This window comes from Talpa europaea (genome assembly GCF_964194135.1).
Source record: "Talpa europaea genome assembly, chromosome: 5".
In the NCBI taxonomy this organism is placed as follows: Eukaryota; Metazoa; Chordata; class Mammalia; order Eulipotyphla; family Talpidae; genus Talpa; species Talpa europaea.
This window is the reverse complement of record NC_140071.1, coordinates 140,959,157-140,974,773: the sequence shown is the minus strand read 5'-3', so window position 1 is coordinate 140,974,773 and position 15,617 is coordinate 140,959,157. Positions and strand designations below refer to the sequence as shown.

Sequence of the window (15,617 nt, the reverse complement as noted above, 5' to 3'; positions counted from 1 at the left end):
ATGGTATTTTTTACATGCAACGCATGTGGTGAATCGGTGAAGAAAATACAAGTGGAAAAGCATGTGTCTGCTTGCCGAAACTGTGAATGCCTTTCTTGTATTGACTGCGGTAAAGATTTCTGGTAAGTTCCACATCTTTTTTTTTTTTTTTTTTTTTTTAAGATTTATGTATTCATGCATGCAAGAGCTGGGGTACAGGCCAGCATGTGGGGGCGGGGGTTGGGGGGTGGGGGTGAGGATTCACCAGAAACAGAGTGGGGAACAGAACAGGCAGACTGACTGAAATACACTGCTGAGGAGGGCAGTGGATGAGCCAGGAGAAGTTGGCTTCGCCATGTGGGTCAGCTCCCTGGCTGGGGATTGAACTCGTGCTGTAGTGGCTGCTGATAGCTTCATAGTGTGGTGTTTAACCCCTTGTGCGACCAGGGAGGCCCAGTTCCATGTAATTCTTGTAGGTCCATAGTTAAGGTCCATACCAGTTTCAGAAAAGCTTTTAAAAATAGAGGTGAGGGCCTCCCTGGTGGCGCAAGGGGTTAAGCACAGCACTATGAAGCTATTGCCGCCCCTGCAGCACAAGTTCAATACCCGGCTAGCCAGGGAGATAGTCACATGGCGGAGCAGACCTCTTCTGTCTCGCCTGCTGCTTCCCTCAGCAGTGTTTTCAGTCAGTCTACCTGTTCTGCTCCCTGCTCTGTCTTGGTGAATCCTCTCACCCTCGACACCTCTGGCCTGTACCCCAGTTCTTGTATGCATAAAGAAATAAATCTTTTAAAAAAAAATAGAGGTGAACTTCAGGAAAGAAGTGATGAGAAAAGTTAGTTGTGTTTTCCAAAGATGCTTGCTTTCCAAGGGTGGTTGAGGGATGGTGGCGTTTAGAACATCTGATCAGTTGGGGCGCTCGTTGGCATCACAGCCAGACCCTGGGAGGAGGGGACCACACAGACCAAGGCCAGACCCACGTCTGGTGTGCTGACGGCACTGGAGGTGGGCTGGCAGGCCGAGAGGAATGTGCTCATCTGTGTCTGGTAGAAGAGGCTGGGCCTGCCTGGGAAAATGGGCGGTGATAATGGGAGTGTAGCTCCTCGTCCCCAAGCGTGTCAGACACTTCTTCTCGAGGGGTTTCTGGAAAGGGGGATCTAGGGGGCCCGAGGCAACAGAGACCCTGATTTGCTCACCCATTGTTTCCTAAGGTGGGTCTCCTGAATGCAGGTGGCCAGCACTTCTGCTGACTTCCCCCAGCTCCAGAGGGTTCTGCCTCACGTGCTCAGTGCATTTGTATATTTGCTTACAGTTTTAATTCATTTGAGAGCAATGATATTTAGCAAAACAAAAAGACAACAGCTGGGGCCTCCCTAGTGACGCAGGGGTTAAGTCTCAGCGCTATCAAGCTATCACCAGCCACTGCAGCCTGAGTTCGATCCCCAGCCAGGGAGCTACCCTCATGGCGCAGCAGACCTCTCCTGTCTCCCCGCTGCTCCCCTCAGCAGTGGATTTCAGTGGATCTGCCTGTTCTGCTCCCTACTCTGTCTCTGGTGAGTCCTCTCACCCCACGAACCTCTGGCCTACACCCCAGCTCTTGTATGCATAAATAAATCTTTAAAAAAAACAAAAAGACAACAGGGCCTCCCCGGTGGCGCAGCGGTTGAGCGCTGGGTTGCGAAGCTGCCTGCAGCCTCTGCAGCCGGTTCGATCCCCGGCTGCTCCCCGGCCACCGGAGGAGGGTCCCACATGGTGAGCAGACCTCTCCTGCCGCCCGCTGCTCCCCTCAGCAGTGTACTTCGGTCCTTCTGCCTGCTCTGCTCCCCGCTCTGGCTCTGGTGAATTCTCTCACCCTCCCACGCTTCTGACTGTACCCAGTGCATATATAAACCAAACAAACAAACAAACAAACAATAAATAAATAAATAAGACATGCCTCTAGGAAAAAAAAAAAAGACAACAGCTGAAAAGTCTTTGTTCATACCTGACCCTGGGCAGAGGCTGGACCTGTGAGACATGTGAAAATCAGTTTGTTTCTGCCTGGGGACTTTGCCCCTGCCTTTGTCCCACACAGAGTTTCAAAAAGATTGTATTAGAACTGACTTTTTTTTTCCCCAAGACTTTGAGATCCAGAACTTTTCAATGACCTGACAGTACCATCATCTTCTATCAGGTTTTAAGTTACTCTACAGCTAATTATTGATGCCAGTTATTTCACTAGGAAATCATACAGATCTTATAAATTAAGTTGAAGTCACCCCGTTGCAGGAATTACTTTCTTTTTTATTTGGTATATATTCGCTTAGGACTTTAAAAAAAAAGGCAACTGTCTGTCAGTTGGGTTGAATACATTTGCAAATGGGAACGGGGTGAATGTTGCATGGATTTTGTATTGAACAATTTGGAGGAGGGGGAGAGTGAGCATGTGGGGAGAAGCCTAGGAATGGCATGGCGGGGTGCTCCCGCGGAGCCCTGCGGGAGCAGCAAGCGAGGATTAGACAGAGCCTGCAATGGAGAAACCACTAATGGTAGGCCCTTTTCACCCTTTCCAGGGGGGACGACTATAAGCAGCACGTGAAATGCATCAGTGAGGACCAGAAGTACGGCGGCAAAGGTTATGAAGGGAAAACCCACAAAGGCGACATTAAGCAGCAGGCGTGGCTTCAGGTAAGTTCTTCCTAATTCATCCGGTAGCTTCATCTTCATCATCCGCTCTCGTTGGAAGCCTAAGAATAAATGCATCATCCACGCGGGCCAGACCCGGGACTCCTGGATGCTGAGCAGCTCAGCCTAGAAAAGTCGCTCTTCCTAGCTCTCCTGCTGCAGACGTGCCTGTGCTTTGTCTTCCATCATCGTGTTTTGTGATTTCGTGGGAACAATATTTGAGAATGTTCACTAGCTTTTCCTTGGCTGCAAAAATGAATGGAAATTTCTAATCTGGATCTGTGTCCAGGGCTAATGCAACTTTAATAACTCAGAGCATGTTCACCCGCCACTCATCAGAATTGGGCAAAATAAAACATTTTCATAAATATGAGGGGAGGAATTTTGTCCTTAGCTAAAATGAGTGAAAACACACATAATAAAAATGACAAAAGCAGCATAACCCCTAATTCAGAGAGGCCTGGGTCATCCACCACTCACAGGGCAGCAGGAAAGGCTCCGAAAGGCAGGCGGGGCGGGGAGACGGCTCTCACGGCCTTGGGGGTTGTCATGTCCTGTTTTGCTTCTGCTCTCCTCTGTGTGGCGCCCGCTCTTTCTGGGGCCCTGCTGGCTCCCCGGGCTGCCTCTCCATGGCCAGTGGAGACCTCCCTCTCCCTGCCCTGGCACCACGAGCGGTTCTCCAGCCCCCGTCCGCAGCGGGAGAAACTGTCCCCCTCACACGAGCTCCCGGTCGACTGTAAGCTTTGAAATCAGAAAGCGTGACCCTTCCAACTTTGTTCTTACTCAAAATAATTCTAGCTATTTGGTGTCCCTTGAGATTCCATGTGAACGTTTGGGTGGAATTTTCCATTTCTGAGAAAAAATTAGTTGGATTTTGATATTTTATTTGAATCTGCAAATGACTGGGTAGCTTTGCATCTTAACAACCTTAAGTCTCCAGCCCATGGGGTGGCTGACCTTCCGCTGGGTCACCTTCCACCATGTCTTCTCAGTTGACCCGCAGTTGTCTGCCTCCTGGGTCAGCGTATTTCTAATCATTTTATTCTTTTGATGCTATTTTAAATGGAATTACTTTCTTGACTTCCCCGTCCGATTGCTCACTGTTAGTGTATAAAATGCAACTTCTGAGTGTGATCTTGTGTCCTGTGCCTCCGCTGGCTTGTTCACGGGTCCCTGAGGCTCCTTCTGTGGACTCTCGAGGGTGCTACATGACCTGCCATCTATGACCAGAGCTCCTTTTGCACTCCCTTTCCACTATGGACGCTTTTCTTTTTCTTGCCCAGTTGTGCTAGCTGGGATGCCCAGCGCTGGGCTGAGTGTGAGGGCCTGGACGTCAGCATGGCCCTGGTGTGGGTGGGCGGCAGCCACGCAGCACCCTCTGGGCTGGCTCCTGCGAGACTCCGTGTTGGCTGCTTATTGTTTGTTTTTTATCTTTCCTTTTTTTATAGAAAATTAACGAATTAATAAAAAGACCCAATGTCAGCCCCAAAGTGAGGGAACTTTTAGAGCAAATTAGTGGTTTTGACAACGTTCCCAGGAAAAAGGCCAAATTTCAGGTATGTATGTGATTTGGAGGGAACCCGGGCTCGTCCGTTTGGAGGGAACTGCAGGCTGCGAGTGGCTGCCGGTGGGTAAGTGGGCTGTCCCCCCCTTTCTGTCCTTACAGAACTGGATGAAGAACAGTCTCAAAGTTCATAATGAATCTGTTCTGGAGCAGGTGTGGAATATCTTTTCCGAAGCCTCCAGCAATGTAAGTCAGATCTAATTTTAGATTTGTAGTATGTCAAAACTAAGTAATAATGAAATGGGAATGTCTTATTTTGGGAGGTCAAGACAGCCTTCTTTTTCAGAGAGCCTCTGTGCTTCATTTATGGGAAGGAATAACTGAATGCACTGCAGCGAAGATTTCCTTATTGTGCAAAGAAAGGTATTTAATCCCAATGTTTGATAGTGGGACAGCTAACAGGAGGTGACTTTAAAAGTCTAGCACCGGGGCGCCTTGGCGAGGACAGGAGCCTTGGGCCTCCGGTAGACCTGGTGTGAACCCCCTTGTGCTGTTTGCCGGATGTGTGATCTGGAACACGTTATTTAACCTCTCTGAGCCTCAGTTTTCTTATCTTAAAAAAAAAGTGGCTGTTCACATTAGTGAGTGCTGACCTGGGCCAGGCCCGAGCAGAAGTACAGGTGTCTCAGGTGATCCAAGTGCACGCAGGGAGATAAACGGGTGAGGACACAGGTGCTGGCTGTTCTTTTAAGGAGGGGTCCGGGTCGCAGCCGGAGAGCAGACCCACCTCATGCCCAGCGGTGAGCAGGCACTCCCATGTGTTTTCTCCTTCCTGGTGGTGGAGGGGCTTCCGCTGGAGTAAACCACCCACCAACACCCCTCACTGAGGTGGTTTCACCCCGAGGGCCCCAGGTGCAGGCTAGGTGCGGGCTACCTGTGGAGAGGCTTAGTCTGAGAACTGGCCGTTGGTTTCATATGGTTTCATTGTTGATTTCAAGTCTGTCCCGGTAAGACAGCTGCACGGCGCCACCGGATACCTGGATGAGCAGCCTTGAGGGTGGGCTGCCGACCCTCTTTCTGTTGAGGAGCGTAGCACTGGCAGTGAGTGAGGAACAGATGAAGCTTCCTCTTGGCAGGGCATCTGGCCATTGTCTAAGAAAATGCAACCTTGTAAACAATTCATTCAGTTGGCATTTGTGTAGCACCTATTTTTTTAAAAGGTTGTTTCCATTGTTTTAAGGAAGAAAGACTTGAAGTTATTTAATTCAACTGCAGAGGGTTTCTTTTTTTCAAGTTTTTTCCAGTTTCACTTTGGAATATATCAGGAATTAAATGAAACAACCAGTCAACAGCTGGTGGTCAACACTGAGCTCGAAAATGGGGCTGTTACTGGCCGGCTTGGCTGGGGCCTTCACTGCACCCCCTAGTGTTTGGTGTGGAGCTAACGGTTCCGAGGGCCTGTCCTTCCGAGCCCGCATGCTCATCCCCTCACTGCGCAGGGCTGGCGGTCAGACAGGCTCTCCCCTCCACCTAACGCTCTGTCCCCCAGCACAAAGCCTACCCGGTCACTGGGGCAGCCGTCGCCAGCCAAAGCCCTGCATGCAAAACTGTGCCCACTGGGGAAACAGCGTGTGTGGTTCAGGCCACTAAGCACGAGGGTGCTAAGCACGAGGCAGCATATGCCGGCAGGAGGAGGGCACTGCACAGGGGGTGGTCTGTTCCCTCAGGGGTCGCCTAGCACTTGAAGGGGAGTCAGGGGTGAAGTAGAAAGAAGATGGGGCGTGAACTTATTCCCTAATTTGTTGAGTGGCCACCAGGCCAGGGCCCGTGTGTCTCCCCTCTGTCCCTGCTCCCCACTCTCAAGGTGGTGGTGGCCAGGCACCAGCCAGGGAGGCGGCCTGAGCTGCCTGGAAGGTAGCTGAGGACCATGGCACCAGGTTATAAAAGTACCTTCCTCCAAGGAACACGATTGTAGGGTCGGTGTGGAGGCTTCTGCGCCCGTTTTCCTCCTGAGTCTTTCTGAGCGCATCCTCTGCCTTCTTACCCCTGCGCCTGGGTTAGTTACTTTCTTGGCTCTTGAGAAAACACCCACTGTTTTCTTTAACATTCATCGCCTAAATGCAGCTTACTCAGCCTGGGGTTGACAGTGCGGTCCAGGCGAGGCGGGGCCGTGGCAGTACTCGAGTGAGTCCAGCCAGGGGGGCCGCAGCTCCCTCCGGGACCCCGCGGCCCAGAGGAGGAAGAGGAAGGTGACTTGTCTATCACCTGCCTGGTAACTGACCGATGGGACTTGGCCCAGGTCTGCATCCGGGCTCACAGCAGTTTGATAAATTGCTCCTCGCTGTCTCTTGAGAACGGGCTGGTCCAGGTTGTGCAGCAGAGTTATAGTTGGGGAGCAGCCGCCCCACACAGCTGCGCTGGTCGTCCTGACTGGGGTCTGTGCCAGCTAGAGTTATGGCATGTGCAGCGCGTGAAGAGTTGGTCTTAGCCTGGCCGTGCTGTTACCTCGCCTGCCCAGTGTTTCCACCCCCTCCAGGTGTCCCCCACCCTTCTGCTCAGGGCGGCCCCGCACCCCAGATTGTTGCCCGAGAGATTGCTAAGCTGGGTGGCTACTGCCTGACTCACAAGCCAGCTCTTTTCTCGTTCTGTCTGGACATCAACTGTGCGTAGTGGGTGTTACTACCTTCCGTTTATAGATGAGGAAACAAGTTCAGAGCAGATAGATAACTTTCCGAGTTGCCTGGCTGGTAGCTAACAGGCTGGAACTGGAGCCCAGGCCCGTGGATGCACAGGTCCACGCTAAGGGAGTCAAGAGTCAGCGTACAGCTCTGGTCTTAAGGGACAACAAAGCATTCTTTGCTTTTCCAGGGGAACCAAATGTTAAATGCAGAGAAGGGTGTGGGTGTGGGGAGTTTTTCCCCATTTTGAATACTTACTGCCACATTTTAGTTCTGGGGGTCACTCTTACCCAGTGGTAAATAGTAAGAGTCTTCTCCTTGGAACAGCTCCTCCGTGACACAGGCTTGTGCGCTGTGTCGGAGAGAATGTTGACGTGTTTCTTGGTTTTGCTTAATGACAAGGGAACAGCTAGTAATAAGGGGCAGGAGCGCCCACCACCCCGAGTGGCCAGTCCTTGTGCAGAAAGCTCCACCAGGGCCCCATCTGCCAGAGCCGGTGAGGCGCAGGAAGAGCCGGCAGAGGTGACGAAAAACAAGAGGGAGAGGAAAGAAGAACGGCAGAAGAATCGGAAAAAAGAAAAGAAAGAGCTAAAATTAGAAAACCACCAAGAGAATTCCAAGAGTCAAAAGCCTAAGAAGCGCAAAATGGGACAGGAGGCCGGAGGTGAGGATGCCCCCCAGGCCGCCGGGCCTGCCAAGAAGAAGACCCAGAGGAAGAAGGGTGAGGGCAAGCGAGCGGAGGACGGGGCAGCGGCTGGAGACAGGGCCCTGGGGGCAGGAGCCGAGGAGCAGGAGGCGAAGACCCGGCCGGGGAAGAGGAAGCGCAAGCATTCGGAAGGTATGTGGCTCGGTCGTGCTGAGCGTCGTCAGGTGAATTTAGAGGATACAAAAGCTGTTAGACTTTGCATTTGAGCCAAGTAGGGCAAAGAGCGCAGTTCTGGGGCTGGGCCGACCAGGCTCCGTCCAGGCAAGTGAACTCGCTGCCCTGTCCCCATGTCCTCCTCTGACGTGGAGCAGCCCCCGTGGCGTGGGGAACGGGCAGGATGGCGATGGGACACGCCCGGCCACACGTGGCTCTTATTAAACGCCTACCTCATCATGATGGAAAATCTTTAAAATTTTTTTCTAATTACTTAGTTGAAGCAGACTCTAAGAAGAAAAAGTTCCCGGGACCTTGTGAGGATGGAGAACCAGAAAACCATGAGGCTCCTGCAAAAGGTAGTGCTGCTCTGTCTTCTTTTTTAAGATTTATTTATGTATGCATACAAGAGCTGGGATACAGGCCAGAGGCGTGGCGGGGGGTGAGAGGATTCACCAGAGACAGAGTGGGGAACAGAACAGGCAGACTGATCGAAGTACACTGCTGAGGGGAGCAGCAGGCGAGACGGGAGAGGTCTGCTGTGCCATGTGGGTATCTCCCTGGCTGGCCAGGGATCCAACTCGTGCTGAAGAGGCTGCAGACAGCTTCACAGGTTGCATCTTAACCCCTTGCGCCACCAGGGAGGCCCTGCTCTGTCTCTTTAGGCCAGGGGGGTTGGGGGGTGGGGGTGAACCGGGGCCTCCAGAGCATGTGGCAGATTTAAAAATCAAAATCAGTTTTCTAGGCTGTGACCCGCCCTACTCAAGGAATGCAAGAGACTGGTCTGAGTCGGCCTTCCACTGTCTGTGGCGCCTTAAGCATAAAGGGATTGGAATTAGACATTATCTTTGGAATTTAAAATTGACCCAGTACGGTTGTGGCCATCTCTGGGCTGTTCTCCGAGCGGCCTGACCTCACTTCTCTCCTGGACATCATGGAGGCCCGCCCCGTCCTGGCTCTGGGTCTGACCGTGTCTCTTCTTGCCTGGAACTTGTCGCTATCCAGTGCCTCCCCCTCACCTTCCTCTCCATGCTGCCTCCTCCACAACGGACTGCACTCAAGTGGAAGTTGAGGCTTATTAACGAGTTTCGTAACTGATCCAGTTAGCTTGTAGCTTGGAAATGCACCTCCAACTTTGTATATGGGAGGCTCTTACTAAATTGCATGTTTGGTATTGAGGCCCTTGGAAAGTCACATATGGGCGTAGGAAGCAGTGCAGACATGGTATCCTCATGTCCCGTGCCCAGTTTCCTCCCAGGGTGACTCCTTGTAAAACTGCAGGAGGAGACATGTCCCCCTTTGTGTGGACATTCACGTCAGTGCGGCCAGAGACAGACATTCCCATCCCCACGAGGCCCTCCCTGTCTCCCTGTTGTAGACATGCTCCCCCAGCCCTTCTCTGCAGTGGCCATCTCTGGGCTGGTCTCCATCTCTGTGATCTTGTACTTCCAGAACCTTCCACAAATGGCATCCTGAGTACGTAAGCCTTTGAGATGCACTTGGCATCGTTCTCTGGCGAGCCATCCAGATGAACTCACTTTTTATTGCTAGGCAGGGCTCCAGGCTGCATGAGCACCCCGGTTTGCTTGGCCTCATCTGTTGAAGGGCCTCTGTGTTAGTCCAGCTTCTGATCATTATGAATAAGTCTGCCTCATATATCCATGCACAGGCTTTTGTGTGCACAGACGTCATTGTTTCCCAGGGTGCATGTTGGGCATACGCCAGTTGTGTGGTATGGGAGTTACCGATGGCGTTTTCTTGGAAACGTCCGGCTTCTTTAGGGGTGACTGGAGTGCTTTCTGTGCCCAGTTTCCCCACCCCCCCGTTCAGCGCCTGGTGGTGTCACTCTGTCGTTGCAGCCATTCTGATAGGTGTGTAATGACAGCTCAGGGTGGTTTTATCTTAGGAATCCCCAGTGATGACGACTGTCTTTCCATTTACTTACCTGCCGTCTGAGCACCTCTGTGGACATGTCTCTTAGCCACTGCCCATTTTCTCATTGGCCTGCCTTTTTTTTTTTTAAGCTGTTGAGATTTGAGGGTCTCTACATATTCTGGATACTACGCCTTTGTGGGAGGGGTGGTTAGCAAGGTGTGTTTTTTTTTTTTTCCCCAATTTCTAGCTTGTCTTTTCATTATATGAACAAAATCATTTATAGAACTAAAGTTTTTAAATTTGATTTACTACCCCATGGGCTAGAAGAATGATCTAGGGAACTTCTTCTGAGGAGATGACGACTTGTATGCTGAATATAGAATGCTGATGAAAGAAATCAAAGATTAAAGTAAATGAAAGGCACCCCGTGTTCATGGACTGGGAAAGTCAGCAGAGTGGTTGTAGGTTATACTCTTGGTGTCGGGTCTGAGAACTCTGCCTTGCCTTAGATCCCAAAGATATTTTCCTAAAAAGCACAGTTTTATAGCTTTATATTTTACACCTAGTCCAAGATCCATTTTGAGCTAAGTTTTATATATGGCGTGGGCCTTAGTTCCAGATTCATCTGTCCGGTCGTGCGGCATATACCTGTAGGGAAGGTGGTCTCTGTCTCCCCGAACTGCTGCTGCACGTCTGTGGAAAGCCCAGGTGGTGTCTGCATAGGTCTCTTCCAGGTCCTTGCTCTGGTTTGCTGACGTGTATCTGGCCCTCCCCATACTGCACATTCTTAATTCCTTTAGCTCTTCCAGAAGTCTAAATTGGGTAAGCTTATTCCTCTCACTTTATTGTTTTTCAAATTATTTTATAGTAATTTATATTTGTGATAATTATATCTACAAAACAACCTTTATAATCACGTAAGAATCATGTTATATCTGTATATCAATTTGGGGAAAACTTGTGTCTTTACTATGTTGAATCCCCCAGTCCATGAACACAGGGTGCCTTTCATTTAATTTAAATCTTCTTTGATTTCTTTCATCAGCATTATATATAATATATTCATCATATTTAAATGCTTCTACATCTTCTAGAAGTAGAAGTTCCCTAGATGATTTCATCTAACCCATGGGTAGTAAATACCATGGGTAGTAAATGGCTGACCTCTCACATCCAAAGCTACTTTTCCTAACCTTTGGAGTCCTTGCTACCCCTGTCCAGGTCTTTGTGGATGTTTAAGTAAATCATGGGTTCATCAGACACCACAGTCTTTTTACAGAATTTGCAGCGATGGTACTTACGGTGAAGTGCCTCCAGGCCACGACAAGTGGACAGCCAGGCGCCGACACACCGTGCTGGGGTGTTGATGTGGGCATTTCACTCAGCAAGCAGATAGATGCTGCAGAAGTCGCTTCTTTCCCTCTGATAGTGCAACAAAATACTAGGTCTTACATATTATTCTTTATATTGCAGGTAAATTCAACTGGAAGGGAACTATTAAAGCTGTGCTGAAACAGGCCCCAGACAATGAGGTAGCCATCAAAAAGCTAAGGAAAAAGGTACGATGCATGGACCAAGTGCATAACCTGGGGGAGCTAGTCCTTTGTTTTAAAATGCCACTGCTGTTTTTAATCTAAACTGTTACAGAAATGTACCTCTGACTTTCAAGCTGCTCCAGTGGCCCCAGGGGCTCATGGAAGAGTGGGCCCACACCCACGCTTTCTCAGTCCCGGCAGTTTGTGTTAAACTAGAACGTGCTTGGCCTAGATGTCTCGCTGTCTTTAGATTATTCCAGAGCAATACAATAGTCTCTTGTCTTTCTGCATTTTAACTCTTTTTCGATGTGGACGCGTGCAGCCAGTTGCTGGGATGTGACCAGTCGCCCGGCTGTCACAGGCCGATGCACCCGTGCAACTAGCGCCTGTGCCTTTCACTTCTCACTGCTGGCCCCCCAGTTAAAGAAAAACCATTCGGGGTACATTTTCAGGATGCATACATGCATTTGATAATTGCTTTTCTCTGTGAAGGTTTTTGCTCAGTATTATACTGTGACGAATGAACATCACAGATCTGAAGAGGAACTCCAAGTCATCTTTAACAAGAAAATCAGCAAGAACCCCACCTTTAAGTTATTAAAGGAGAAGGTCAAGCTTCTGAAATGAATGTTTTTATATTTAAAACTTAAATCCATTCTGTGATTTCTTCTTTCACTTCCACAGCTGTTTGAAAAACATTTAATGAATTATAACAACTCAAATTTTGTTTTCCAAAGCTGTTTTTTAAGTTAAGTAAAATATATATTTTTGGTAGGCTTTTATGAGAAAATAAAGTATATTCTTGTCCAAAAGTCTGAATTTGTGGTGGTAAAAATTACTGTACTAAAAAATGCTTTCATGTGGAATTTTTTTTTTAAATGTGACAAGTCAAAGAGTAATTCTTCCTTTGGTGAGATTAACTTGTGTTAACCATGTCGCTTCTGTATGTTTTGAGAGCTTTTTGTGTGTTTTTTGTGTTGCTAAAAAGTATTTGTGAGTTGAAGCCTTTCGCCTGGAAGGGCTGTGACAACAATCTTGCCCATGCTCCTGGCCACCCTGGAGAGGTTTCTCTTTAACAGTCCAGCCCGGTGCCCTTAGCCAGAGAAGCTGTTGGGGACACTGCAGAGCGGCCTGTGACTGGGCACAAGGAACAGCGGTGAGGCTGGCTCTGCTGTTGAGCACTCCGGCTGAGTTGAGCTGCTTGCAGAGATGGTCTGAGTCCTAGGTTGCTGTGCCAGAGGAGAGCTGGCGCCACTCTGCCTCCCCATCCCTTAAAACCGGTGCACGTGGGAAGAATCACCACTGCAGCCGGTGTTAACTTCTATCCTTAATACCTCAGCCGACAGGTGAACACCAGGAGGGACGTGGAACAAGTACTACAGATTAGGACAGGAGGATTAGCAGGAGGAGGGCCAAAGGGCAGACAGTGACCCAGTTCCCCGTGGGCCAGCTTCTCCCCAGGCCTTTCGGGCTGGGCTGAGGAGCAGGAGCGCTGGGCCTCAGTGGCTCTGTGAGCTTGAGTGAGGTCTTGGGCTTCAGAGTTGGGCCGGGCGTGGCCCTTTAACAGTTGGCCTCTCAGAACCTCACTGTTTCTGTCTGGACAGTGGGAAAGGAAAGCCCCGCCTGGGCTGTGAGGGAGCGAATTCTGCTTCTACTAACGGGCAGCAGAGGGAGCCTCATTTGATGGATGCTGTCCGTCGTCGGAACAGTCTGAGCCATGTGAGGCTGCAGTGGTTCTGGAAGTCACAGGGGAGTGGGGCCTGACCCAGACCTCAGTTAGGGACAAAAAGCCTGGCACCGTGGGGGTACAGGGCCACTCTGTCAACTTTTGTCTTCTGTCAGCTTTTCTGTGATGCGTTTAAGGCAAGGCTGGGCAAATGTGACGAAATAAACTCAACGTGCACTGAGTCTGGCGAGTCCTCGTTTCTGTGATCCTCGTTGGCCATCGGCCAGGCTTCTCGAGAGCTAGCACGGTGGCAATGGGGGGGCGGCCTCGCTTCCCTCAAGCACCACGCGGACGGAAAAGGGCGATGGAGAGCTGGGTGGGCAGCGTGTGGGAGGGTCTGGAGGAGAGGGCAGTGGGGGCCGCTGCCTGTCTGACTTGGTCACACACACACTTTAGGGGACTTTGGAAAGTGACGGTGCCACACCCGGGCGCAGGCTACACAGTCCTGTCAGATTTGGGTGTGCGACTGAGTATCCCGAGCCCTGCTGCCCCACACGGCTGCTGCCCTGCTGTCCGGGGTCCCACATTTGCTGGGGACATGACACTGGTTTCCACCTGGTGCCCTCCTTCCTGCCCCCTCAGCGGTGGGCACTGGCCACCTTCCATGCGGTCACTGGACAGGCAGGGCCAGGAGGAGGTGGGCTATACCTTGCCCTCCACAAGACCGAGGTGCGACTGTCGTGGGCTGGGGCTGCCTTCATGTCAGGCGGACGCACATGGCATGTTCCAGGCCGTCTGTCCCATGCCAGGCTCTGGCGGCGGATGCAGGAGCCAGAGACGGCAGCCCTGATGGATGGCAAGGGCAGCGTGGAGGAAGCTGCGAAATGGCCAAATACCTCAAGTCCCCACGTTCATTTTGCTTCAGGAAGTACAAGACGGTGAAAAAGGCCCCGGTCTCCAGCTGTCCATTTCCACCCACCTCTCAGGGTGGTGATGCGGAGAAGCTGCTCCCAAGTCAAGCAGCAAGCAGCACTGCAGGGGTTTGTGGCTTTGACAAGCCCTCCTGTTACACAAAACTTTTGTTTTAAGGTTAAAACTTGAGCTGGCCAAGTCCTGCTTACCATGAGCTCTGACGAGCCTATAGTTAGCTCTTTTCCAAACTAGATGTCCAGGAACGGGAAGCAGCGGCTGCGGCCCTTGGTATACAGGTCACTGTCTTTCAGGTAGTGCCTGGAGTTGAATAAGCAAAGTTTTTCAAAGTCGGTGGCTCCATCCAAGTCGTCTGCATTAGTGAGCACGACCATGGTCGGGGTGTCTTTGTTCTCTAGTCCACCCCTGGAAGCTGATCCTCTTAGCTATTTGCGGGGGGAAGGGGCCCTTTTTGCTTACTCTCTGAAGCTGGACTCCAGCATAGAGGAGATAATTGTACATTGTGGCATCTTCCCTGTGGTCCTGCCACCACAGCGGCGGCCGTAAGACTGCAGCCCCTTCCCTGGGGCAGGAAATGGGGGAGCGGTCATTGCCGCCATGGAGGTGGGGCAGGGCACACCCCACATGTTCGCCATGCTGTGGGGCTCCTGGATCTCACATACATTCAGCCTTTGTCCCTTCTTCCAATTACGCTTTCAAGAAATGGCCAAAGTGGGCCTTCTAAGTTTCTTTCCTACTTCGTGAGCCAAGGAGACGATTGTATTTCTCGCTGCCCGGGTAGAGCATGTGCCTTTGTACTGACTGCTGAATTACACATGGGCCAGCGACGGCTGCCTCTCGTTCTGGCGCCAGGAAGCTGGATTTGCGCAGCAGAGCTGGGGCGCGTGAGAAAGCTCGCCTCCTTCCGCTGCAGAGGAGGGACTGGTCTTGGCCCGTGTGGGATTTCACATTTCAAAAGATGCTGCTGGGAACTTGTCTTGAGAGTGCTGATTTCTGCTTTTCCTGACAACGTATTTGTACCTGCATCCCCCGGTGCCCCTGGTGCCTGTAATTCCACTCAGCCCTCTTGCCACGGAAACCCTCCCAAGTCACTGGCCTCGTGAGGCAATTCCAGGAGGTGCGCTGTCTCCAGGGCCCTGCCTAGACAGGGAGGGAGCCAATCTGTGGGGTGGACCCCCGGGCTGATTCTGTAAAGGTGTGTCTCAGCTACTTGCTGTATGAAGCCATTTCTTCACTCCTGCCATTTTACCTACTTTCACCGGACTTCCATTCCCTGCGGGGCGGCAGTGTGAGGACAGACGTGCTCTCCATAGCTCCAGGTGCCACAGGCTTGACCATGAATCTGACTTGGTGTCTTACTGGCCAACAGCCCTCCTGGGCAGGTTGTGTGGCTTCTCCAAATTCCAGGGGTTTGTGATTCACACTGACTTCCAGGATGGAGAGCGTGAACTGAAGCACCGCACACAGGGTGTCTGGCACACAGTAGGTGTCTGGAGACATTTCTTCAAGGACATGAAGCATGCACTTGAAGACTGCGGGGGCCCACCACTGGGCACCCCAGGCCCCGGCCCAGGAATGCCCCAGACACCTGGCTTTCTCCTGCACTCAGCCCCATGTGACCAGGCCCCAGCGAGAACCAGTGGCCGAAGGGACCCATGCGGCCTGTTTCAAGAAAGAAACTTCCGTTCCCAAGGGACACGCTACAGTTGATGTGTAATCATGCTGCAGGAAGACTCAGCCCTGAAACTACCAAACACACCTGGATGAGTTGATTTTTCAATGTCAATTGTCTACTGACACACACACCAGCATCACAACCTACCTGAACGGCTCTGTGAATTTCAGCAAGTGCACACCCCTGACCAGTGCCACCCAGCTCAAGACAGTCCGGGGGGCCCAGGGAGCCCTGCCCTCCCTTCTGGCGCGC

General features: G+C 51.2%; 1 protein-coding gene across 1 annotated transcript; it reads left to right on the top strand.

The window, feature by feature from the left end:
* LYAR (Ly1 antibody reactive) lies at nt 1-11,721 on the top strand (the record flags this gene model as incomplete). Its single annotated transcript, XM_084233507.1, has 8 exons — nt 1-122; nt 2,532-2,646; nt 4,092-4,199; nt 4,310-4,393; nt 7,228-7,663; nt 7,963-8,043; nt 11,033-11,118; nt 11,587-11,721. 8 exons carry the CDS (start codon nt 1-3, stop codon nt 11,719-11,721), a joined length of 1,167 nt encoding a protein of 388 aa, XP_084089633.1.
* Nucleotides 11,722-15,617: the final 3,896 nt, after the last annotated feature.